The 27,655-nt window shown below is 42.3% G+C and overlaps 1 protein-coding gene across 5 annotated transcripts in view; it reads left to right on the top strand.

Moving 5' to 3' along the window:
* Nucleotides 1-27,655, top strand: part of TSC22D2 (TSC22 domain family member 2) — a 68,905-nt gene that overhangs the window by 7,205 nt on the left and 34,045 nt on the right. For 2 of the 5 annotated variants that reach the window (XR_008891068.1, XM_056564760.1), the window contains exon 2: nucleotides 17,203-17,271. The exons of 2 other annotated variants lie outside the window; for them this stretch is intronic. Coding sequence is in view for 2 of the 3 variants with exons in the window: in XM_056564760.1 (XP_056420735.1) it covers nucleotides 17,203-17,271 (69 nt within the window). In the remaining variant the exon portion in view is untranslated. Of the gene's footprint in view, nucleotides 1-17,202; nucleotides 17,272-17,461; nucleotides 17,532-27,655 lie in introns of those variants that run through there. One more of the 5 variants, XM_056564762.1, reaches the window with a different exon arrangement.

Here is a 27,655-nt window from a genome sequence, read left to right as displayed (position 1 = left end):
AAATCTACCATGTAGCTTCTGTAAGAATGTAAGCTATTCATGTTTCATCTGCCTCAGTATAATGATGTACATGATGACCATTTACCAGTCTAACCTTTCTTCAGGTCTATGAATTGATGTGTAATTTTTTTTTCCCTTCAGATTTTAGGCTATGTTCACACTACGGAATGTCCGCACAAACTGTGGGTGGTGGCGTAATATGCCGGCGCTAGGACCGCACAGGAATGCGCTGTCTCATAGCTATGCATTCCATGCAGAATCTGCAGAAAGAATAAATGTGTTAATTCTTTCTGCAAACACGGAAATCAGAATTCCGCCGTGTTTTTTGATCATTTGGTTCAGACCCTCATATCCCTTGTATGAGCCAGGAGAAGCATTCAGCCGAGCACTTCTCTTCATGAAGCATAAGCATCTCTTCTGCAGAAAGACGTAAAAAGTGCTCGCCAATTGCTTCTCCTGATTTGTTCTATTGGTTGGAGGGGTCTTGTCACCCAGACACCAACTAGTCAAACTCTCTGTGACATGTGAAATTTATAATCAGTAAAAATAAAAAATCTGGTTCATTACATTCCATCTTATAGTAAAATTACAAAAAAACTTGGCGTGAAAATCAGCAGACTTCCACTGATTTCAATGGGAATGCCACTGCTCACTTCACATAATAGAAGTTCCATAGTAGAACGTCTGATGAGGAATTGAATTCAGGCAAAGTTCGATCATATTCAATACTCCGGCGCAATCTGCTTGTCAGTGGGATAGCACTTAAGTGATTTCATGTCATTTCTGCTCCATACAGACTATCACAGATACACTCAGGAAATTCAGCAAGAAAATGAATTTTAGGCTTCGTTCACACAGCAGAATTCTCCACTCAGGAATTCTGCTGTAGTAGAGTCCAATTGATTGCAATGGGATTTCTGCTGCACCGTGCTTATGATGGAATTTTGCAGTGGAAGCATCTGCCGCGGAAATCCTGATTTCGGCGTCTACAGAAGCAGTAAACTTGCTCATTGTTTCTGCAGATTCCATTCAGAAATGCATTGCCGTCTATAGAGACCGCACATTTCTAAGCGTTCCTAGTGCCGTCAGGACATGCAAATTTGCGAAAGGTCCATCTGTGTGTCTCAGGCGGGCATTCTGCAAATTTTCTGCTGTGTGAACATACCTTAATTTTCCATCATACAACAGATGCGTGTGATGACAGACAAATCCATTTCACTTTCAAGGTTTGCCTTGTTTTAAAGGAGTTCTGTAGTGAAACATAGGCCATAAGTTACCGATAGGGAGGGGTCCGACCGCTTGGACCTCGCGATCTCCTGAACGTAGCCCCGACAGTCTGCTGTAAGAGAGCATGCCGACCTCCACACGGAGCTGCTGCCGACACTCACCCCTAGAGATACATGGAGGGGGCCTGTCGGCCGTGGCCTTTCTGTGGGGGTTGGAACGGCTGCTTCTGGCAGACTGCCGGGGCCCCGTTCAGGAGATCTATAACTTAGGATAGGGGGTAAGTTATTTTTTCACTACACTACTCCTTTAATGCCAAGAATAGAGCAGCATATTGTTGCTTTTCTTTCTGTCAAAAGTCAAGGAACACTGATGGAAATTGACATTGCTAATGTGAACTGAGCTGAGTGTAGCCTGTGGTTGAGGATGAAGCAGACCTCTGTGAGAGCCCATAGTGAGACACCTCTTAGGTTGCTGGGGCAGTGCTATATTTGGAGCCATCAAGTGCAGTCAGTAGGTTATCGTGATGACAAAAGGACTTGAGATCATTTGGTGGAGGAAGACATCTTCTTATAGAGCACTCTTCTTTGATATTCTGTTGGAAGGGATTCTGGGGGAGACCTGTAGAGCAAGGGTAAAAGACCTGCGTTTTATAGGCAGTTTTGATAAATTTCCTAAAGTTTTACATTTCTTTTCCTGGAATGGCCTTCACAGGGGTCCCTGGAAGTTCTTTCACAGGGGTTTCCACAGCAAATTGTTACCTGTGATTCAAAAAAAAATCTTTCCCACACTCAACACATTTTCACATAAGTTATTAGAGAATTGTGATATGTTAATACTCATATTAGGGTATGCTCACATGAGAATCTGAGCAGAAGCACGGAAATTCCGTCTTATAAACATAGCCAAAGGCTGATGCCATACAAGCTTAATGCTGATGCATTTAAGAACGCTGTGTTAGGGAATGTAATGTCTGAGATGGCGCTTGTCTGCTTGGTCCTACCGCCAATTTCTGAGCCTGCCGCAAGTGGCGGTTCAGCCAGTGAAATGTCCACAGTGTGACTGTACCCTTTATGGCTTCATGCAGATGTCTGAGCATTAGAACAGCGGATCACATTATGATTAGCTTATTGGGATGGGTGGACAGACTAGAAGATTGTCAGTTTAGTTTTATGGTTGTAAGTGCAAGGAGCTTGTTTTAGGCAGTGTATTAAACATGGTTCGCGTGTTTTTCTTGGCCATTTTGGATTGGTTTGGAAATTGTATACCGTATAAGCCGAGTTTTTCAGCACAATTTTTCGTGCTGAAAACACCCCCCTCGGCTTATACTCGAGTGAACTCTCCGCCCTCAGTGGTTTTCCACCTGCGGACCTTACGGTTGTTTCAAAACTACAACTTCCAGCATGCCCGGACAGGGCATGCTGCGAGTTGTAGTTTTGAAACATCTGGAGGTCCGCAGGTGGAAGACCTCATCATCATCATCCAGACCACCCCCTCCCCCCCCTTTAGTTTTGTACTCTCCTCCACGGTGGGAAGGAAGGGTGAGCTGGTCCGGGCCATCTGTGCTGCAGGGACCGTCCAGTGGGGAGGGATAGTCGTTCCGGGCTGTCCGTCTTCACCGGGGGGGCGCCTCTTCTCCGCGCTTCGGGCCCGGAATAGTGACATTGCCTTGACGACGACACACAGGGACGTTCATGCGCAACGTCCCCCCCCGGTGAAGATGGACAGCCCGGAACGACTATCCCTCCCCACCGGACGGTCCCTGCAGCACAGATGGCCCGTACCAGCTCACCCTTCCTTCCCGCCGTGGAGAGGTGAGTACAAAACTAAAGGGGGGGGGGGTCTGGAGGATGACGAAGGCTGCAGTGGTCTTCAACCTGCGGACCTCCCAGATGTTTCAAAACTACAACTCCCAGCAGCCGATGGCTGTCCGGGCATGCTGGAAGTTGTAGTTTTGAAACATCTGGAGGTCCGCAGGTTGAAGACCACGGTCATTGACGTGGTGATGATGAAGGGGAGGGGGGGGGGGTGGGATGATGACAGATGGTGATGATGAAGGGAGGATGATGACAGGGTGATGATGATGAGGTTGTTAATGATGGGGGTCTGGATGATGTATTTCCCACCCTAGGCTTATAGTCGAGTCAATTATTTTTCCTGGGTTTTTGGGGTGAAATTAGGGGCCTCGGCTTATATTCGGGTCGGCTTATTCTCGAGTATATGTGGTAATTGCATTAACTATAGCCACTATTGGGGGAACAAAAAACATTCCAAATTCCAGAATAAGGGTGCGTTCACATGTTAGTAACATGTTTTCTTCTGTGGGAAATTCACTGCTAGTTAGGCTACCACCCATCTGAATGGGTCCGCAGACAGTCCGCAATAATATCGGCTCTGCAGATTGCCAGCGGGACAATTCAGTTGAAAACTTTAGTGGTGCTAGTTACTAGCGTGTGAACTTAACTTTTAAAAGTGATATGTTGGCTTAAATATGCATGTAAAATAAGCAGTTTTTCAAACCATGTAAAAATAGTCCCAGGGTGGACTCCTATAAGTGATTTGTGTTTTTGCTTATTCTAAATTGCAGGTTTTCTGCATTGCTTTCAACTGCATTCTGTGTCTTATCCTGCTTGAAATTCATGTATAATCTATCATCATAGTATGAGCTGCACCGACCCTCAACATGTTTTAAAATGCCGGTCAATTTGAGATCCAAGTGCTGCGTGATTGTAAGGCTATGTATCTACATGCGCTAAGACCACACTGGAATGCACCGTCTCATAGATGGCCATGCATTCAGCGTGGAGTCCACAGAAACAATGGACAGGTTCATTCTTTCTGCGGACACAGAATTTCCGCACCAGAAACACGTGGCACAGAAATTCTGCCCTGTGCACAGCAGAATCCCATTGAATACAATGCGGCTCTGCTGCTGCAGAATCTCTGTGCAAAATTCCAATGCACGATTCTGCACGTGAACATGGCCTAAATGTAGTGATTGAAAATTAGCCGTAAGGGGGTAGGTTTCCATGGTCAGGTTGTTTGTTCATTGTGGTGCTTGCAGCCTGTAAACCTTTTTAATGTAAATGTATAAGTTTGGGAAAGTTTAGTTGACAATTTCTTGTTCTTGTGTGTACAGGACTCTTACTATCTCCTCCTAGAAGCCCTGCTTAAAATCCTATATCCCATTTTCTCCCCATCCATCATATCCTGCTCTCAGATGGAGCAGCAGAAATCATCTGAAATGTTTGCTGTGAAACCAGTAGAGCAGTTTTTCCCAATCAGGGTGCCTCCAGATGTTGCAAAACTACAACTCCCAACATGCCTGGACAGCCTTTCAAAATATCAGCCACTAGGGGGTCATTATCTTTATGAAGACAGACTACTCTGTATTTTCCAGTATAGGAGATCACCATCACACCACTACAGCCTTCAGCTGTTCCTAAACTAAATGATGGGACTTTTGCAACAGCTGGGGGTACAATCTTTGTAAAACTGTTTTTTTAGAGCTGTGTAGCCTCCAGCTCTTGCAAAACTACAGACAAAGGATGTGTGGGCATGCTGGGAGTTGTAGTTTTACAACAGCTAAAGGCAACAATGCTCTAACACAGTGCTTTATAAACACTGCAGCTCCAGCTGTTGCAATGCAAAACTACAACTCCCAGCATGCTTGAACAGCCAAAGCTTTCTCTTACTCCTGAATGACAAAGCTGATCGACATTCAGGAGTCTGTGAAAGCTGAATGACACACATTATGACAGCTATATTGATTAGCATCCAGCTTTACTACTAAAATAGAAAATGTATGCATAAAAACTCCTGTGCAGTGATTTGAAGACTGCCAGGCTACTTCTAAACTCAGATGAGTCATCACAGTGAGGGAGAGAGAGAAGGACACGCCCCCTCCACAAGGCAAAAAGACAAAGCAAGTGAGCAACATATAAATTCTATTTGTTAGACATATATAGGTCCTAGACACATAAAAATATGTACATGATCAGGATTAGGTAATGAATAACATAATTTATTTTTATTCTTTTTGCACTATGACAGGTATGCTTTAATGGGAAGTTTTCTGACAAGGAGCAGTGAATGTCTCGCTTGCTTCTCTTAAGTACATTCTGTTACTATGGTCAGTGGAGCTCAGACCTCTGGGACCTTCACTTGTCATAAGAATGAAGGATTCACATTGATAAATTAGTTTTGTAGCCCATTTTAGTATTTGCTGGTGCAGCTGTGCCTTGTCCCCTTCTGCTGCAGGCCCTTCATTCTTAGGATCGCATATCCTAGCCATCATTTTGAGATAATAATGCCACTTTAAAGGACATCTGTCAGTAGTTTCACGTGCACTATCCTGTCGGTACAGACAGGTAGTGCAGGTGACACTGATGACAACCATACTTACCTGGTCCTGTTTCGTGCTCTGGTTCTCCCGATGGTATCTTCCGTTCCAGGGCCAACTTGAAGCATTGACAGAGCTTCATGACGTCCCTACTGATGTTTGCGAGCAGTGGGACCCAGCAGAGAATTGCCACAAAGCTCTGCCTGTGCTCCAAGTCTGGCCCAGAGCGGAAGATACCAAAGAAGATAGCAGGAGTACTGGAGCACGGAACGGAATCTGGTAAGTATGGTTGTAATGAGTGTCACCTGCACTACCTGTCTGAACCGACAGGTTAGTTCAGGTGACACTGATGGCAGATTTCCTTTAAGTGTTAGGTATAGTGGTATAGTGTTAGGTATATAGTGGTATAGTGTTAGGTATAGTGGTATAGCTGGTATATTCTTCAATAGCAATGTCTTGGTTTGTGCAAGGTTGAAGCCACAAACGACTGGACAACATGTGATGTACATATTCAGATCCTTTAAGTTCTACTGGAAACTTCTGGTTTGTTTGTTCCCATATCATGTTCTTGTAAAGCTGCATTTGAATATAGTGGTTGCATGGAAAGGAGAACATTCCTTGAAAAGTCCTCAGCGTTTGGAACCCAGGTGAAATCTGACAGTGTTGGAATAAGAGCAGAGTACAGATAATTTTCCATAGATAGCTGACCAGTATGAACTGCTCCGGCTGAATTCCAGGAACCCTAATGAATGGATGTGATTGTGAACTCTCTGCTCCGCAGCTCGCCGGCTAAAGAACCCCATTGTGAGCCCCTCGATTTGAGGTGCCTTTAGCCTCATTTGCTTAAATGCGGACTTGTGTGGTGTTCATTGAAGCTGATAAATCGTACATTATCGCAGATGAGCTCCAAAATACTTGTTTCATTTACACTAGCGATCTGACTGTAGGATCTACCGTGTTGTGTGTTTAAGGAAAACAGGACTCTTGGGTGTTATGGCTTAAATCAGGAACATTTTGACCAAACCTAAAAACCTTCAAAGCAAAGTATAATAGGAACTATTGGTGAGATGGCTTTAAAGATTATATGCTGCTGGATAAGCACAACTGACTCATATAGACTATTGAAAATTCAAGGGGTTATCCAGAATTTTTTTTTAATATAAATCAACTGTCTCCAGAAAGTTAGATTTGTAAGTTAGATTTGTAAATTACTTCTATTAAAAAATCTTAATCCTTTCAGTACTTATGAGCTGCTGAAGTTGAGTTGTTATTTTCTGTCTGTGTTCTCTGATGACACCTGTCTCGGGAACTGTCCAGAGTAGAAGCAAATCCCCATAGCAAACCTCTTCTATTCTGTGCAGTTCCCGAGACAAGCAGGGATGTCAGCAGAGAGCACTGTTGCCACTGATAATTATTGAAAGGATTAAGATTTTTTTAATAGAAGTAATTTACAAATCTGTTTAAAGGGGTACTCCGTTGAAAAACTTTTTTTTTTTTAATCAACTGGTGCCAGAAAGTTAAACAGATTTGTAAATTACTTCTATTAAAGGGAACCAATCATCGGATTTTACCCTATATAACGCTTGGCAAAGCGTTATATAGGGTAAAATCTTTATTTTCACCATTCCCGGGGGACGCTCCTGCCCCCAGGGATGGTGAAGATATGAAGTTATAAACTAGTCACCGCCGCCGTAAGTAGTCACCTGGGCGGGGAGCTCTTCTCACCTACTCCCGTTCTTCGGCCGGGAGCAACGCCCCCTCTGCTTGATGGGCCGCGTCATTGTTCCGCTCACTGAACAGACGGAGCAGAGCGATGACGCGGCCCATCAATCAAGCGGAGGGGGCGTCGCTGCCGGCCGAAGAACGGGAGTAGGTGAGAAGAGCTCCCCGCCCAGGTGACTACTTGCGGCGGTGACTAGTTTATAACTTCATATCTTCACCATCCCTGGGGCAAGAGCATCCCCTGGGAATGGTGAAAATAAAGATTTTACCCTATATAACGCTTTGCCAAGCGTTATATAGGGTAAAATCTGATGATTGGTTCCCTTTAAATCTTAATCCTTCCTGTACTTTTTAGCTGCTGAATACTACAGCGAAAATTTTCTCATTGAAACACAATGCTGTCTACTGACATCATGAGCACAGTGCTCTCTGCTGACATCTCTGTCCATTTTATGAACTGTCCAGAACAGCATATGTTTGCTATGGGGATTTCCTTTTACTCTGGACAGTTCCTAAAATGGACAGAGATGTCAGCAGAGAGCACTGTGCTCGTGATGTCAGCAGACAGCTCTTTGTTTCAAACGGAAAAGAATTTCCACTGTAGTATTCAGCAGCTAATTAGTGCAAGAAGGATTAAGATTTTTTAATAGAAGTAATTTACAAATCTTTTTAACTTTCTGGCACCAGTTGATTTAAAAAAAAAATAAAAAAAATTTCACCGGAGTACCCCTTTAACTTTCTGGAGCCAGTTGATATAAAGAAAAAGAAAACTCCTGGAATACCCCTTTTTAAAATGGGTTGTATAGAATTGGCAGAAAATGCCTGTGGGTGTTTTATTTATTTATTTTTATCCAGAAATATAGGCACATCTTTCCAAATATGAATGCAGTTCAACTCTATTATAGAAGTGTGCCCCCCCCCCCCAGATAACACTCATTGCCTATCTGCTGATGGGTTATGAGGGTCTGAAGGCTGGGACCCTTACTACTTGTGATCAGTTGACAGGTCCCTACAGGCAGCCGCCCAATGATCACTCCTCACATGTCCTGTAGATTAGGTCATAATTGTTGATAGGAATAAACCCTTTAACCTGAAGTTGCGGAGCTGCAATACCAAATGCAGTTGATGATCTGCTGGAATGCTGTGTTTTTGAAGAAAACTCTATTGGCATTCCTGCTTATGGCTGCAAAAAAAGGATGTTTCCATTATAGAGATGTGAAGCAGCACAGTTGTGGTGGTTGTACGTAGTGGTTCTGGGGCACGGCGATATGCTTTGTGACTGGTGATGACATTTTATCACTGGCTGGTAACTCTGGGGTTAATTGTTATGGTGTGCAGTTCCCATAAGGAGCAGTCGTGATGCAGGTAATCCATAAAATGAGCTGTACGCTCCTGATCCTGTCTGGCTTATGCCTACACATGGGCTATAGCAGTGTTTCCCAACCAGGGTGCCTCCAGCTGTTGCAAAACGACAACTCCCAGCATGCCCGGACAGCCTTCGGCTGTCCGGGCATGCTGGGAGTTGTCGTTTTGCAACAGCTGGAGGCACCCTGGTTGGGAAACACTGGGTTTATAGAATGGCTGTTCTACCAGCAAAGTGATGAGGCTCACATTAGCGACCAGGAGACTGGCAATTGTGCAGTTAACAGAATCCACAAAAATGTGGCTTGGCTGCATCAGTCTGTTTTTTCTCAATTATAATTTGGCAATGTTTCCCCAAAACACTAATAAAGATAACAGAGCCCATGAGTTTATCATAAGTGATCTCACTCCATACGGGGAATAACAAGACGTTACCATTAAGCCCTAAAATGTGCACCTTTCAGAAGCTGTACTTGTTCTCCTGTTGGTTACATGTCAGGGGTAAATGTAGTATTTTTGTGTCATCTGGGCCCTGTTAATAAAGTGCTGCATGGTTTATCTCTAAAGAGGGTTTGAAATGTCTGTCACTGGTTTTATATTGGTCATGGGAAAAGTGCCAACGCTACTTTTGAGGTAGAATCCATGTAGATAAAGCAACAAAGGCACGTACGTGCACTCACTGCTCAGCAGAGACAGCTCGGCTTGAAGGTCCGGTCCTCGGAGGCCGGAAGAAGCACGCATACACGTGTGAAACAGCCGGTGTAGCCTCCGAGCGCCCACTTACCTGCACCGATGCATGTGATCCAGCCTTCTGTAGGCCGGACCTTCAAGCCGAGCTGTCTCCGCTGAGCGGTGAGTGCACGTACGTGCCTTTGTTATATTTATTGATACTCTATCTTCTTCATATGTGCACCCCGCAGGAGACCTGACCGGGGCCACTGAAGTTATCCTACAGGTGCAGTAACACTTTAGAGGGCCCTCTCCGCCTCTGGTATTTTGTAGAATCCATGTGGATTCGGTGTCATGTAGGCTGGACGTTGGTGAGCCTTGTTAAAGGGGTACTCCCAGTGGAAAACTTTTTTTTTTTTTTTTTCATATCAATTGGTGTCAGAAAGTTAAACAGATTTGTAAATTTTCTTCTATTAAAAAAAATGTCCTCATCCTTCCAGTACTTATCAGATGCTGTATACTACAGAATAAGTTGTGTAGTTCTTTTCTGTCTGACCACAGTGCTCTGTGCTGACACCTCTGTCCATGTCAGGAACTGTCCAGAGTAGGAACAAATCCCCATAGCCAACCTCTCCTGCTCTGGACAGTTCCTGACATGGACAGAGGTGTCAGCAGAGAGCACTGTGGTCAGACAGAAAAGAACACAACTTCCTCTGGAGCATTTAGCAGCTGATGAGTACTGGAAGAATTAAGATTTTTTAATAGAAGTCATTTACAGATCTGTTTTAAATTTCTGGCACAGTTGATTTGAAAAAAAAAACATTGTTTTCCATTGGAGTACCCCTTTTAAACAGGGCTAACCTGTGTTTAAAACCCGTGCTGTGTGCTAGGTGAAACGGTGGAGGCCACTTAGCGCTGCATCAGCACTGCGCCCCCTCGTTCTCAGGCTCAATGTTGACCCTCACCCAAAATGTTGACCCTCACCGATTATGAAGTGATGCCATATCCTAGCATCACACCATCACTTATAGATCAGTATACCCCTTTTAATATGTCACTATTAAGAATATCGTAATCTCTCACCTTGTCCAGGAAGCTGAAGTATAAGAGCTGAACCAAATGGTAGGTCACCTTGGTGACATGAGGATGACACGAAATAGTCTTCTCTTTTACAGACCTTTTGTAAGAAGGACAGAACAATGCCTTCTCAGGACAGAATAGGCTGGATACAGGACCGCATAACCAATGTACGAAGCAAAGACTTCACAAAGACATCACTGTATAATAGTAGAAATGTCACTTGTGTTCTCACTATCTTTTAAAATGTGATGTATTAGACATATTTATAGAAAGTGTCCAGTAGTGATGAATCAGTAGGTAAAACCTTCTCCTACACCAGCATTTAAACAATCATACTGTATTTTAAAGGGGTACTCCGGTGGAAATTTATTATAATTTTTTTTTTCTAAATCAACTGGTGCCAGAAAGTTACAGATTTGTAAATGACTTCTATTTAAAAATCTTAATCCTTCCAGTACGTAGCAGCTGCTGTATGATGCAGACAAAGTTGTGTTTCTTTCTGGAATTCTTTTTTGTATATTTTTTATTTTTTTTTTAAACAAAAGGATGGAAAAGCGCAACAGCAAAAATAGCACGAGGTTAACTGGGTACACCTGTACCCGCAGGTGTGGAGAAAAAATAAATAGTAACAGAATACCAGTCCTTTAACCCCTTAAAGACTAGGCGTTTTTCCTTTTTTTGCTCTTTAGTTTTTTCCTCCTTACTTTTTAAGTCATAACCCTTTCAATTTTGCACCAAAAAATCCATATGATGGCTTATTTTTTGGGCCACCAATTCTACTTTGTAATGACTTCAGTCATTTTACCCAAAAAGCGACAGCGAAATGAAAAAGATTGTGCGACAAAATTGAGGAAAAAAGACATTTTGTAACTTTTGGGAGCTTCCGTTTCTACGCAGTAAATTTTTCGTTAAAAGTGACACCTTATCTTTATTTTGTAGGTCCATATGATTAAAATGATACCCTTTTTATATAGGTTTGATATTGTCATACTTCTGGAAAAAATCATAACTACATGCAGGAAAATGTATACGTTTAAAATTGTCATCTTCTGACCCCTATAACTTTATTTTTTATTTTTCAGCGTACGGGGCTGTATGAGCACTCATTTTTTTGCGCTGTGATCTGTAGTTTTTAGCGTTACCATTTTTGTATTGATCGGACTTATTGATCGCTTTTTATAAAAAAAAATTTTTTCATGATATAAAGTGACCAAAATACGCTATTTTGGACTTTGGAATTTTTTTGCACGTACGCCATTGACCGTGCAGTTTAATTAACAATTTTTTTTTTTATAAATCGGACAATTCCGCACCCGGCGATACCACATATGTTTTTATTTACACAGAAGGGGTTAAATGATCTTTATTCACTTTTTTTTTTTTTTTTTTTTGCAATGTTATAGCTCCCATATGGGGCTAAAACACTGCACAGACTGATCTTTTACATTGATCAATGGTTTCTCATAGGAAACAATTGATCAATGATTCTGCCGCTTGACTGCTCATGCCTGGATCTCAGGCACTGAGCAGTCATTTGGACGATCGGACAGAGAGGAGAAAGGTAGGGGACCCTCCTGCTGTCCTACAGCAGTTCGGGTCCCGAACAGCCCCCTGAGCTAACCGGCAGCGTTTTACTTTCACTCTAGACGTGGCGATCAACTTTGAATACCGCGTCTAAATGGTTAATAGCGCGCAGGACCGTGATTAGTGCCGTGGTCTATTAGCCACGAATCCCAGCCGTTGTTAGATGCTGGACCCGACCCCCTATGACGCTGTGGCCCCGCGTTGTAGAACGGGAGCTGACTCACGGCTTACAGGTACGACCTAAGTCCTTAAGGAGTTAAATACTCCATAAAAAAAAATGGACGTACAATGGTTACTAGGTGAAAATAGTATTTAATACATAAAAGAATCACCTATAAGCATTCGAATATCAAGTGGTACAATCAATAAAAATGTCAAGTACATTAAGGATAAAATGACCCAAGCATGAATAAACAGGAATAAATTCCGGTTGGTATAAAAGATGGATACTGCAATGCAAAGGTAAGCTGGAGAGTAATGGGTTAAATTGGATAGCCAGTCCAAATAACGTTAAAGTCTGTGGCAGTCTATCATAGAGAGAAAATGATCTCATACATGCCAGTGTAAAATCTCTCACCACCGTGCCAGTTAGTGTAGATGGCACATAATAGCGCTCACAGCTGGGAAGTCCCGATCACCAGTTGCGCTGTAGTTGCGGTGGCTGCCCGCACTGAATGTCGCCGGCCCCAATCAAGCCTCAGTGCAGACTGCAGCTGATCTCTCCTATATCCCGCTCTGCACAGAGCGTGTACAACATGGCATCTGACATCACGGGTGTGCTGCACAGTCCGTAGCTGAGTTAATCAAATTTCTGTTTGAAAACGGTGAGGTGCGATCAAAGTAACAGAATGCAATGTGAATTCATCCTAGTTTGCAACAAGGATGGCAGTCCTGTGCAAATAGCAGTCCAAAATGCAAATAGGAGACAATATGTCAGCCTCTGAGAATGAGTTAGAACGCATTTGTCCACACCCCGAAATGTGTTTGGATTTATTTGATGTTTTTGTTTTATTTCTATGTTTTTAAGCCTGCTTATATGGAGCATTTAATCATACAAAGCTGGACTGCTATTTGCACAGGACTGCCATCCTTGTTGCAAAATAGGAGCGAGGATACATTGGAGTGAATTCACATTGCATTCTGTTACTTTGATCACCTCACCGCTTTTAACCAGCGCTATGATTAACTACATGGTTAACACCTATGACGTCGACGCCATTCCAATCCCTCCATTGCTGTACACGCTCTGTGCCGAGTGGAATATAGGAGAGATCAGCTGCGGTCCGCACTGGGGCTTGATTAGGGACGGCGACATTCAGTGCGGGCAGCCACCTCAACTACAGCGCAACTGGTGATCGGGACTTCCCAGCTGTGAGCGCTATTATGTGCCATCTACACTAACTGGCATGGTGGTGAGAGATTTTACACTGGCATGTATGAGATCATTTTCTCTCTATGATAGACTGCCACAGACTTTAACATTATTTAGGACTGGCTATCCAATTTAACCAATTACTCTCCAGCTTACCTTTGCATTGCAGTATCCATCTTTTATACCAATAGGATGTATTCATGTTTGGGTAATTTTATCCTTAATGTACATGACATTTTGTCTTTATTGTATCACATGATATTCGAATGCTTATAGGTGATTCATTTATATGTGTTTATTAAATATTTAATACTATTTTCACCTAATACCCATTGTACATCCAGTTTTTGGTGGGAATTCCTTTGTCTGACAACAGTGCTCTCTGCTGACACCTCTGTCCCGATCAGGAACTGTTCAGAGCAGGAGAGGTTTGCTATGGGGATTTGCTGACAACTCTGTCCATGAGTACAAGCAGAGAGCACTGCTGTCAGACTGAAAATAATTCCAGAAAGAAAAACTACCTGTAGACCATTCAGCAGATAAGTACTGGAAGGATTAAAGGGATACGCCACCCCTAGACATCTTATCCCCTATCCAAAGGATAGGGGATAAGATGTCTGATCGCGGGGGTCCTGCTGCTGGGGACCCCCGCAATATATCATGCGGCACCCACCTGTTTCTGCTCCGGAAGCGCTGGAGGGTCTGGGAGGGGGTGTGGCCTCACTGCAGGTCTCTGCCCCTCCCTCAGTATGCTGTCTGCTCACATCTCCCCTAGCATTAGAAAACTACAACTCCCAGCTTGTCATCACTGACAGTAGCGGGACACAAGCTGACAGGGGGAGGATTTTTCCCTCCAGCTGTGAGCCCTGCGCTCACAGCTGTCAATCAAGGAAGTCTGTCCATGACAGAGGTGATGACTCATGGACACAGCAGGACTAGTATGTGTCCAAGCAGGCAGGCGGGCAGTTTGACTGGATTTTTCAGTATGAAATACTGAACATTTTCTAATGAAAAAAATTGCAAAACCTATTGAATTTGCATGCTTTGCAACATATCATAAGTTTTTGTATCTGACAGTCCCCATTTAACTTGTTTAATGCATTGGTGACAAATACATATTGTGGACTTTACAAAGTATTGAATGCTGTTAATGCATTGAACTAACTATTCATCTAGGTGTTACCTTTTAACCTTAGATGTCTAATAATGTCACATAGAACAGAGGTATTCAATCGCTCGTCATGAACACTTTCTTGCAGTGTACGGGCTGCAGTTTATACTGAAGTTTATAGTTATCAATGTAGTCAAGATCTTGTGGAGTTACTCTTCTTTAAAGGGGTATTTCTACCTTAGAAAGTGATAATGTATTACTGATCATATATGGTCAGTGGGATCTGACTGTTGGGACCCCTACTGATCATATATTAAGGGGCCATATGTCGTCACTTCTGTTTTTCTCTACACAACAACTCCACTAAATTCACTCTACAGGTAAAAAATGCTGAAGACCTCTCAGACCTAGGGGCTGTCTTTGCCGGTCAGGTTGTGGCATATCCTTCTCTAAGATAGTCTTCTAAAATGTGGTGCTTACCAGTGTATTTCCATGGCTAGCACTGTATGCTGTGTGTATTAGTTATGTAGGTGTATGAGAGCAGTAGAGCCCTGGGGCAGTAGCCTGGTCTCGCCCTTCAGTCATTTCAGTTTGGGGGAAGGGCTTGTGATGGATTTAGTAGCTGGTGAATAGTTGACATTTATGACTTATTAGTTATGTTCGTCAGAGGAAACCTTTACCACTGACTGTACAAAGTATATAGTTCACCCCTTCAAAAGAGGAACCATCAATGTGCAAACCTATAAGCACTTACGGGAAAAGCGATGCTGCAGCTTTCTTGCTGACACAAATTTAGCATTTTGCTCACTATTTTAAGCCTGAGTTTCACTTACAAATGTCTCTGTGACTGGTATTCATCTTTAGACTGTAGATCAGGGGGTTATACTAATAACCATTACCTTCAGATGAATTAGTGTTAGGGTAGGTTCACACCACGGTTTGTCCCTACGGTTTTCTGTCAGTTTTTTATTTATTCATAACTGTATTCCTCAAAACCAGACCAAACTCTATGCAACCGTGTGCTTAAAAAGAACTCGTATATGGTTTGAAAATTGTGCCCGGTTGCATGCGGTTTCATATGGTTTTTAACAATTACATCAAATCCGGTTCGAAGATTTGTGTTCTTTTTTAAATAAAGTTTCAGTTGTTCTACTTAGAATACTTTAGAATCGAAATGCGCATGTGCAAAGTTAAAAACCGTATAGGGAAAACCGGATTGAACCGTAGAGACATACTATGGATCGACAGATTATCGGTTTGGACGATATTGCCGGGCGATATTCACGATTTTGGACGTTATCAGTATCGGCAATTACCTTGCCGATAATGCCCCGCCCCCCCACAACGCCAGCCCGCACCACCCTGGCCAGAGACTGCCGCTGCCCCATTGCCTCCGCCATCCCTGGTTTTATAATTACCTGTTCCCGGGTCCACGCTACTTTTGGCTCCTGCAGCGTCCTGTGTTGCGCTGCACAAAGACGAGTGACGTCCTCAACGCGACGTCACCGTCAGTGCGCACAGTGACAGCTCAGGACGCCGCCGGAACCAGAAATAACACGGACCCCTGGCCCTGGGAACAAGTAATTTATAAAACTGGGGATGGGGGAGGCAATGGGGCAGCGGCGGTGGTTGGGCTAAGGACTGGCAGGGGGAGAGAAGCGGGCGGCGGCAGCGGTCTCTGGCACCGCAAAAGCCGCTGCAGTTCATTGATTTAAAGCGCCCGCTTTAAATCAATGATCTGCAGCGGCGTCGCCGGGGAGGGGGGATAAATAGTCGATAATTAGCCGGTAAATTATACCGGAATATCGGTATAAGTTATCGGCTATCGGCCTTAACCTCCCAAGATTATCGGTATCTGCCCTAAAAAATCAATATTGGTCGATCCCGAACACATACAGTTCACTACGGTTCTCATTGACTTCCATGTTAGTAAAACCGTATACGGTTAAGATACGGTTTTTCACCCGGACAAAAAACCGTGGTAGAACATGGTTTAGAGTACGTGGAGGGGGGGGAGCATATTATGAACAAACTGCACGCAACCGGATGCATTAGGTTGCATACGGTTTCCAATGCATGTCTATGGAAACTGTTTCCGATACGGTTCAAATATGAAACCGTACACGGAAGCTTTGGGGACAAACTTATGAAATGCATCTCCAGACTACTATTATAAAGACCTGGAGGCAGGTTAGAGCAGTGTTTCCCAACCAGGGAGCCTCCAGCGGTTGCAAAACTACAACTCCCAGCAGGCCCGGACAGCCAACGGCTGTCCGGGCATGCTAGGAGTTGTAGTTTTATAACCGCTGGAGGCTCCCTGGTTGGGAAACACTGGGTTAGAGTTTGGGGATCTGCCTGCTGAGACCTACATTGATGGCTAGATCCAAAGGGTGACTGTTGTGTAGAGGGTCCTGCCTGACTCCTGGTGGCTACGGACCGTAGATATGAATTAGTCTACAGCCAAATGTCACCTTTACCACATGAAGCTGAAGTTGGTGGAACTCCTTATTAACACTTTATAAACTGGAACACCTCAAATTTTATTTTTTTTTTTTTTTATTGGGTGTCATGCTTTTCAGAGGTATGCTTGTAGCCTTCTCAGACTTGGTTCTTATTGTCTCTATGGGCGTTTGATGTTTCAACATTCTGTAATAATTTTAATATTTTTTCCTTTTCTTCATCACCTGTAGCGCAAACGTTTTCAACCTCTTTTCATTTGATTCTTGGGTCTCACAGGAATCCTTCCTCTGCTTTCTATGAAGCATTTCACGTGAAGTTCCGTGGGTCACAGAGACTGAGTGATAGGTATGACTACTGTACGGTCACGTGTAGGACTTTGCATGAACAGCTTGCCATAAAGCTTGATTTTTGGATTAACCAATGGGAACGGTGCAATGACAATGATGGAGCTTTCGCAGGCTGGTGGAGTGAAGCTGGTGTCTGCACATTGTAATTCCTATGAATGTGATTGTTAAATAACTGTTCTTCTCTCTAGGTTTTACCTGCTCCCTTCATTGCTCAAATCCAGTTCGTCTTCCGGTTATTATTGACTCTCCTCCTACCCTGTTTTAAGTTTTTGGCGTTCTAGCTCATGGTTGGCACTGTGATGGTGCTCTACCCAACACTCCATTCCTGTGTGTAAGCATATTAAAGGAAAGACTTTCCAAAAAGTAACTTTTTCTTTTAAGAATATGCTCTACAACAGACTTTTTGTTGTGTTTATCCCACCCCATCACCCTCAACAGTCCTCTTGGGGTATTTTAGATTTATTTACCTGAAAAAGCTTTTGGGATGTAATAGGCTCTTTAATGGGTTGGACACTGACTGAGAAACTACCCTCCAATAAGTGGGTTTAGAAAAATATTTTTTTCTTTTACAGGAAACAGACATTTTTGTTTTTTGTTCATTGTAATAACTTTATTTAATAAATGAGCAATTATTATTTCCATTAGAATGTAACGGTATATTCCAAAATATCCAATTAAGATGCATTTTGTCTTCTGCAGAAGCTTCCCCCTTCTCCATAATAAAATTAGGTTACCATATATACTCGAGTATAAGCCTAGTTTTTCAGCACGATTTTTCGTGCTGAAAACGCCCCACTCGGCTTATACTCGAGTGAACTCTCCGCCTGTCAATCCCTTCTCAGTGGTCTTCAACCTGCGGACCTCCAGATGTTGCAAAACTACAGCTCCCAGCATGCCCGGACAGCCATCGGCATGCTGGGATTTGTAGTTTTGAAACATCTGGAGGTCCGCAGGTTGTAGACCACTGCGGCCTTCGTCATCATCCAGATCCCCCTTTAGTTTTCTACTCACCTCCCTTCGGTGGGAAGGAAGGGTGAGCTGGTCTGTGACGTCCCTGCGCATGAAGGTCCCTGTGCATCGTCGTCAAGGCAACATCACTAGTCCGGGACCGGAGCGGAGAAGAGGGCATCCCGGTGAAGATGGACAGCCTGGAACGACTAACCCTCTCCACCGGATGGTCCCTGCCGCAGAGATGGCCCGGACCAGCTCACCCTTCCTTCCCACCGAGGGGAGGTGAGTAGAAAACTAAAGGGGGGTCTGGATGATGATGAAGGTCGCAGTGGTCTTCAACCTGCGGACCTCCAGAGGTTTCAAAACTACAACTCCCAGCATGCCCGGACAGCCATCGGCTGTCCGGGCATGCTGGGAGTTGTAGTTTTGCAACATCTGGAGGTCCGCAGATGCTGAAGACCACTGATGAAGGGATTAACAGGCGGTGATGATGTATTTCCCACCCTAGGCTTATAGTCGAGTCAATAACTTTTCCTGGGTTTTTGGGTTGAAATTAGGGGTCTCGGCTTATATTCGGGTCAGCTTATACTCGAGTATATACGAATATAACCCCCCCCCCCCCCTTTCTGTCACCTAAAAACTGGTGAAAAATAAGACTAATTTTAAACTTCCCCATCTTCCTTCCGCTGTTTTACCTTTCAGTGAACAGTAAGAGCTTAAAGGGGTACTCCATTGGAAAAGTTTTTTGTTTTTTTTTAATCAATTGGTGCCAGAAAGTTAAACAGATTTGTAAATTACTTCTATACAAAAATCTTAATCCTTCCAGTAATTTTCTTTTAGAATTTCCTTTTTGCCTTACCACAGTGCTCTCTGCTGACACCTCTGTCCATATTAGGAACTTTCTGGAGCAGGAGAGGTTTGTTATGGGGATTTGCTCCTCCTCTGGACAATTCCTAAAATGGACAGAGGTGTCAGCTGAGAGCACTGTGGTCAGGCAGAAAGGAAATTAAAAAAGAATCATAACAGCAGCTAAGTACTGGAAGGATTAAGTTTTTTTTTTTTTCTATAGAAGTAATTTACAAATCTTATAAACAGGAAAATTGTGTATCAGTGCTAATGGGGATTTATACCATAGATATAACTTACTTGATTTCTGTGAAACGGGTTCATAAAAATCAGTGTTTCCCAACCAGGGTGCCTCCAGAACTACAACACCCAGCATGCCCGGACAGCCTTTGGCTGTCCGGGCATGCTGGGAGTTGTAGTTTTGCAACATCTGGAGGCACCCTGGTTGGGAAATACTGATATAAAGCAAGTGTAAGTCGGCATTCACTGGAAGAAAAGGATGTATGTCGGGATTTATCTTAACAATATATAATTATAACAATATATAAATCTATAATCATAGACAACGATTGTGTCCGGTAGAAATTATATTACAAGACCACTAGATATGTCTGTACACATAGACAGCTACTGTATCCGATGTAGTTAATACAAAAAGAACACTCTGTATCGACTTAAAATGTGGCTTATGATTAAATTGAAAGTCCCACGTCAGATACAGTTGTTAGTTATTGCGGACAATAATTTTAACCTCATCGGATATACTAACAGTGCGTTACTGCACACGTGCCTCCATGAAGTGAATATGATACAACCAGAACTCCCAAGAGGTTTTTGCGTACCTCCGGGTTCAGCTAGGTTCTTTCCTGGTCCCTCCGAGGGTGCACTGATGTTCCTGTAGTCGGTATAGTCCAAACGCTGGGATGACTACTCCGGCTGGAAGTGTCTCACCGGCTGGCTACCGTGGTCTGGCAATCCTGAGCCGAGGCCTGTAATTTGCTTAGTGACATCACTTACTGCAAAGGCCTAGGGCCAAAAAGGTTGTGGGAACTGACGCGTTTCGGAAAGTCCACTTTCCTTTTTCAAAGATTGTTAGTATTGTGGGCTCAGGGCTACTTATACAAAATTCTGACTATCTATGCAGTACACCTATTTTTGTGTATAATGTCCACATTCTTCTTTATTAGTAAAAAGTACGATTTAGGTCATGTTCCTTGAGTGAAAACGCACCTTCACTAAAGCTTCATGTGAATATGGTCCAATTATAAAGATGTCCCAGATGGTGCAGAAAAGGTGCATAACTTCAAAAGAAAGAGGAAAAAATCCACTTCCCTTCTGCTCGGGACATTGCCGCTATATAGTCCTCCCCCCCCCTCCCTCCCTCTCCAATGTTTTTGGATATAGTCTATCCCGAGAAACTGGGAACCAGAGAATGAGGTGTTATGTTTCTCTAAATAATGTTTAGACATATCCAAAAACATTGGAGAGGGGGGGTCTATATAGCGGCAATGTCCCGAGCAGAAGGGAAGTGGATTTTTAAATTCAATGGTTCCATATGGCCTAAATACAGATTTTGAGTTGTTTGCATTTTTATAATACTAGTAGTACCTTTCAATTTACTATCATACCCTTCAAATTGAAGTTATGTATCCCTTTAGCACTGTTTAGGATATATTCTACTCTTCCTTTTGAAGTTATGCACCTTTTCTGCACCATCTGGGACATCTTTATAATTGAACCATATTCACATGAAGCTTTAGTGAAGGTGCGTTTTCACTCAAGGAACATGACCTAAATCGTACTTTTTACTAATAAAGAAGAATGTGGACATTATACACAAAAATAGGTGTACTGCATAGATAGTCAGAATTTTGTATAAATAGCCCTGAGCCCGCAATACTAACGATCTTTGAGAAAGGAAAGCGGACTTTCCGAAACGCGTCAGATCCCACAACCTTTTTGGCCCTAGGCCTTTGCAGTAAGTGACGTCACTAAGCAAATTACGGGCCTCGGCTCAGGATTGCCAGACCACGGTAGCCAGCCGGTGAGACACTTCCAGCCGGAGTAGTTCTCCCGGCGTTTGGCACCTGGTCGTTCACCCCGGACTATACCGACTACAGGAATATCAGTGCACCCTCGGAGGGACCAGGAAAGAACCTAGCTGAACCCGGAGGTACGCTAAAACCTCTTGGGAGTTCTGGTTGTATCATATTCACTTCATGGAGGCACGTGTGCAGTAACGCACTGTTAGTTATTGCGGACAATAATTTTAACCTCATCGGATATACTAACTGTATCTGACGTGGGACTTTCAATTTAATCATAAGCCACATTTTAAGTCGATACAGAGTGTTCTTTTTGTATTAACTACATCGGATACAGTAGCTGTCTATGTGTACAGACATATCTAGTGGTCTTGTAATATAATTTCTACCGGACACAATATAATTTCTACCGGACACAGAAATCAAATAAGTTATATCTATGGTATACATCCCCATTAGCGCTGATTTCCTGTTTATAATATCTCTAATATTTGGGGTGGAAAATCAGGGACCCACCCAGTGGTATCATAGCTGCTTTTTCCATTATTGCGCCGGTGCTATAAATCCTTCTAAACCTAATTTACAAATCTGTTTAACTTTCTGGCACCAGTTGATAAAAAAAAAAAAACATTTCCAGTGGAGTACCCCTTTAACCTCTTGGGGACGCAGGGCGTATGTATACGCACTGAGCCCGGTGTTTAAAAGCATCACACGGAGTCTGTCCCGGTTGCTATTCATAGCCGGGACCCTGGGCTAACAGGGCGCAGTACCGATTGTTGTGCCGCGCGCTATTAACCCTTCAGACGCGGCGGTCAAAGTTGACCGCCGCGTCTGAAAGTGAAAGTAAACGCTTCCCGGCAGCTCAGTCGGGCTGATCGGGACATTGCGATAAAATCGCGATGTTCTGATCAGCTGGGACGCAGGCGGAGGTCTCCTTACCTGTCTCCGCGGCGTCCGATTGGGGTTTGATTGATCCAAGCCTGAACTACAGGCTTGAGCAATGAAGCCCCCATCTGACTGATCCGTGCAAAAAGCTATGGCTCTGCAGGGATCAGCATAGGAGATCAGTGTGTGCAGTGTTATAGGTCCCTATAAAGTTAAAAAAGTTAACAAAGGTCATTAAACCCCTTCCCTAATAAAAGTTTGAGTCACCCCCTTTTTCCCATAAAAAAAGTGTAAATAAACATATGTGGTATCGCCGCATGCGGAAATGTTCGAACTATAAAAATATATCATTAATTAAATCGCACGATCAATGGTGTACGCGCCAAAAAATTCCAAAGTTCAAAATAGAGTATTTTTGGTCACTTTTTATATCCTGAAAAATGAATAAAAAGCGATCAAAAAGTCCGATCAATACCGATAAAAACTTCAGAACACGGCGCAAAAAATGAGCCCTCATACCGGCCCGTATGTTGAAAAATTAAAAAAAAAGTTATAGGGGTTAGAAGATGAGAATTTTTAACATAGAAATTTTCCTGCATGTAGTTATGATTTTTTCCGAAGTACGACAATATCCAACCTATATAAGTAGGGTATCATTTTAACCGTATGAACCTACAGAATAAAGAGAAGGTGTCATTTTTACCGAAAAATGCACTGCGTAGAAACGGAAGCCCCCAAAATTAAAAAAATGTCATATTTTCTTCAATTTTGTTGCACAATGAATTTTTTTTTTCTGTTTCACCGTGGATTTTTGGGTAAAATGACTAATGTCACTGCAAAGTAGAATTGGTGGTGCAAAAAATAAGCCATAATATGGAATTTTATGTGCAAAATTGAAAGTGTTATGATTTTTAGAAGGTGATGAGGAAAAAATGGAAATGCAAAAACAGAAAAAACGCTGAGTTCTTAAGGTGCCTAAGGGGTTAACGCCTTTTAATCTTATTTACTTGTGTTTCCCAGACATTTATCCAGGGTAGTTTATTTGCAAACAAATTCCTAACTATAAACAAGGTACCAATAAACAAAAGTATCACAGATAACACATTTTCTGGGGGTTTATTGCTATAAGATCTTCCAATACTAGTACTTGAAAATCCAGGTTTAAATTGCCATGCAGCCTACTATATTTATTTTTTTGGCTCTAGGGCAGTCCCATAACATATCCACTTATCTATGGGATGACCTCCTGGGCAAGCAGAGGATGTCCTAAACCCAAATTTGGTCAAGTTCCTAGGTGTGTAATAACATTCTGGCAGTGTTTCCCAACCAGAGGGCCTCCAGCTGTTGCAACACTACCAACTCCCAGCATGCCCGGACAGCCAAAGGCATGCTGGGAGTTGGTAGTGTTGACTATCTTAAATTTAATAATAAGCTTGTGGTCCTCATTCACAGATACTTGGTTTGGGTTATTGAATATAGTCCTTCACTCTTTCTCCAGTGTCCCAAAATAAATGATAAATTCAATTTTTGGAGATTTTAGAGATTTGTAAATCAGCCTTTTTGTGCTTCCTTTCTCCTGCCAGTGTTGAAAAAAAATAAAAGGTCAACAAATTTTAAACCGAGGTTTTAAACCGAAAATGCGTGCCTTAACTGAAAATATTGCAGTCTGTGACCACCTTTTTAACCTATATTTGTAAGTAAATGCAGACCCAGCCCAAAATAAGTGATTTTAGTACTTACCTGGCAGACAGTAATGGACATGCTTAGGAAGGCTATGCGCTTGTCTTGAGGCTTTTTCCTGTTGGAAATCCCTATGTCAAACTAAAAGTCCCATGATTCCTTGTTTGTAAGTATGAAGTCACTTTTCTCCCTCCCACACATCAGCTACCCCATCAATTGACTTTCATGCTTTGCTTTGAACAATAGACCAGTATTTTCTGACCAGGGTGCCTCCAGCTGTTGCAAAACTAAAATTCAGAATGATCACCTCCCACACAGCAGTCGCTCCACCCATTGAAGCACACAGGCTCCGTCTGATCACCTGACTAGTTTTGTAATGTCTCGGGCTGCACTGCAACCTGAGACGACACTCATTTTGTATGCTGTTAAAAATAAATCTTTGTGCAAAAATTACAAAGTATTGCAAGACCACCATGAAATACAGGTACAGACACTATATTATGAAATACACAAACTGTACAGCTCATGTAGCATAGTCAAATAAAAAAAAAACCGTGGAATACCCTTTTAACCCCTTTAGTCGTTTTTTCCTCCTCGCCTTCTAATAGGCATAATGCTTTCAATTTTCCACCTCCAGACCCATATGAAGACTTGTTTTTGCGCCACCAAAATGTAAATTTAACCCCTTAACGACAATGGACGGAAATGTACGTCATGGTGACGTGGTACTTAGCGCACCATGACGTACATTTACGCGCCGACATGATCGCGAGCACCGGAGCGGTGCTCGCGTCATGCCCGGCAGGTCCCGGCTGATATCAGCAGCCAGGGACCCGCCGGTAATGGCAGACATCCGCGATTGCCCCCTCAGATGCCATGATCAATACAGATCAGGGCATCTGCGGCATTGCGGTAGTTTGAATGGACGATCGGATCGCCCGCAGCGCTGCCGCGGGGATCCGATCATCCAGCACGGCGGCCAGAGGTCCCCTCCCCTTGCTCCGGCCGTCTCCTGGGGTCTTCTCCTCTGGTCTGAGATCGAGCAGACCAGAGCAGAAGATCACCGATAATACTGAGCTATACATAGCACTGCACAGTATTAGCAATCAACTGATTGCAATGAATAGTCCCCTATGGGGACATAAAAAGTGTAAAATAAATAAATTAAAAATAAAATGTAAAATAAAAAAGTTTAAAAAAAATTTAAACCCCTCCCCCAATAAAAAGTAAAACTTCAGTTTTTCCCCATTTTACCCCCTAAAAAGCGTAAAAAAAAATACACATATTTGGTATCGCCATGTGCGTAAAAGTATGAACTATTAAAATATATTGTTAATCATCCCATACGGTGAACGGCGTAAACGTAAAAAATTTTTTAAAAAGTCCAAAATTGCTGATTTATTAATGAATAAAAAGTAAAACCTAAGCAAAAGTGGTAATGATAAAAACTACAGATCATGGCGCAAAAAAGGAGCCCTCATATCGCCCCATATACGGAAAAATTTGAAAGTTTATAGGTGGTCAAAATAGGGCAATTTCAAACATACTAATTTTGTTAAAATGGTTTGAGATTTTTTTTAAGCGGTACAATTATAGAAAAGCATATAATATGGGTATCGTTTTAATCATATTGACCCACAGAATAAAGAATACATGTCATTTTTACCGGAAAGTATACAGCGTGAAAACAAAACCTTCCAAAATTTGCTAAATTGTGGTTTTCTTTTCAATTTTCCCACATAAATAATATTTGTTTGGTTACGCCGTACATTTTATGGTAAAATAAGTGATGTCATTACAAAGTACAATTGGTGATGCAAAAAACAAGCCCTCATATGGGTCTGTGGATGGAAATATAAGACAGTTATGATTTTTAGAAGGCGAGGAGGAAAAAATGAAAATGCAAAAATAAACTTGGTCTTGTCCTTAAGGCCAAAATGGGCCTGGTCCTTAAGGGGTTAATGACATCACTGGTTTTGTTGTACTACTTAAAAAAAATAGAAAAAAAAATTAAAAAATATTTGGATGAAAATTAGTATGTTTAACCCCTTAAGGACTCAGCCCATTTTGGCCTTAAGGACTCAGACAATTTAATTTTTACGTTTTCATTTTTTCCTCCTCGCCTTCTAAAAATCATAACTCTTTTTTATATTTTCATCCACAGACTAGTATGAGGGCTTGTTTTTTGCGCGACCAGTTGTCCTTTGTAATTACATAACTCATCATATCATAAAATGTATGGCGCAACCAAAAAACACTATTTTTGTGGGGAAATTAAAACGAAAAATGCAATTTTGCTAATTTTGGAAGGTTTCGTTTTCACGCTGTACAATTTATGGTAAAAATGACGTGTGTTCTTTATTCTGAGGGTCAATACGATTAAAATGATACCCATTATTATATACTTTTATATTATTGTTGTGCTTAAAAAAAATCACAAACTTTTTAACCAAATTAGTACATTTATAATCCCTTTATTTTGAGGACCTCTAACTTTTTTATTTTTCCGTATAAGCGGCGGTATGAGGGCTCATTTTTTGCGCCATGATCTGTACTTTTTTTTGATACTACATTTGCATATAAAAAACTTTTAATACATTTTTTATAATTTTTTTTTTAATAAAATGTATTAAAAAAGTAGGAATTTTGGACTTTTTTTTTTTTTTTTCCGTTCACGCCGTTCACCGTACGGGATCATTAACATTTTCTTTTAATAGTTCGGACATTTACGCATGCGGCGATACCAAATATGTCTATAAAAAATGTTTTTTTACGCTTTTTGGGGGTAAAATAGGAAAAAACGGACGTTTTACTTTTCTATTGGGGGAGGGGATTTTTCACTTTTTTTTACTTTAACATTTTTTTACATTTTTTTTTACACTTGAATAGTCCCCATAGGGGACTATTCATAGCAATACCATGATTGCTAATACTGATCTGTTCTATGTATAGGACATAGAACAGATCAGTGTTTTCGGTCATCTTCTGCTCTGGTCTGCTCGATCACAGACCAGAGCAGGAGACGCCGGGAGCCGAACGGAGGAAGGAGAGGGGACCTCTGTGCGGCGTTGTGAATGATCGGATCCCCACAGCAGCGCTGCGGGCGATCCGATCATTCATTCAAATCGTGCACTGCCGCAGATGCCGGGATCTGTATTGATCCCGGCACCTGAGGGGTTAATGTCGGACGCCCGCGAGATCGCGGGCGTCTGCCATTGCCGGCGGGTCCCTGGCTGCGATCAGCAGCCGGGATCAGCCGCGCATGACACGGGCATCGCTCTGATGCCCGCGGTTATGCACAGGACGTAAATGTACGTCCTGGTGCGTTAAGTGCCACCTCACCAGGACGTACATTTACGTCCTGTGTCCTTAAGGGGTTAAAATTATCCTCTTCTGACCCCTATTTTTCTGTATACAGGGCTATATGAGGGCTTCAGTTTTTTTTTTTTTGCACTATGATCTGTAGTTTTTATCGGTACTTTAGGATGGAACTTTTAATCACTTCCTATTTTTTTTAAATATATAAAATTCAGCTATTTAAGGTTACCAAAAATCTGCAATTCTGGACTTTGGTTTCTTTTTACATTTACGCCATGACCGTGTGGTTTAAATAACGTTGTATTTTATTAGTTCAGACCTCTACGCATGGGGATACCAGATATGTATGCTTTCGTTTACATTATTTTTATAAAAAAATTAGAAAAGGAGCGTGATTAAAACTTTTAAGGATGAGGAGGCTTATTCACATTTTATATATATTTTTACATTTTTATAAACGTTTTTATTTTTTTTAATTTTTTTTTTCACTATAAATGACTACTACATGCAATCTTTAAATTTCCAACACACAGCATTGATCGGCGTTATCAGCGCTCCATTAGTACAGGCTGCTGAGGCAGGCAGGGACCCTCTGTCCATCCTTTAAGCTGATCAAGACCTTGTGATCGTGCCACGGTGGTTCCGATCAGCTACCAG

Source organism: Hyla sarda, chromosome 3 (assembly GCF_029499605.1).
Source record: "Hyla sarda isolate aHylSar1 chromosome 3, aHylSar1.hap1, whole genome shotgun sequence".
NCBI lineage: Eukaryota > Metazoa > Chordata > Amphibia > Anura > Hylidae > Hyla > Hyla sarda.
This window is presented reverse-complemented; position numbering and strand designations above follow the sequence as displayed.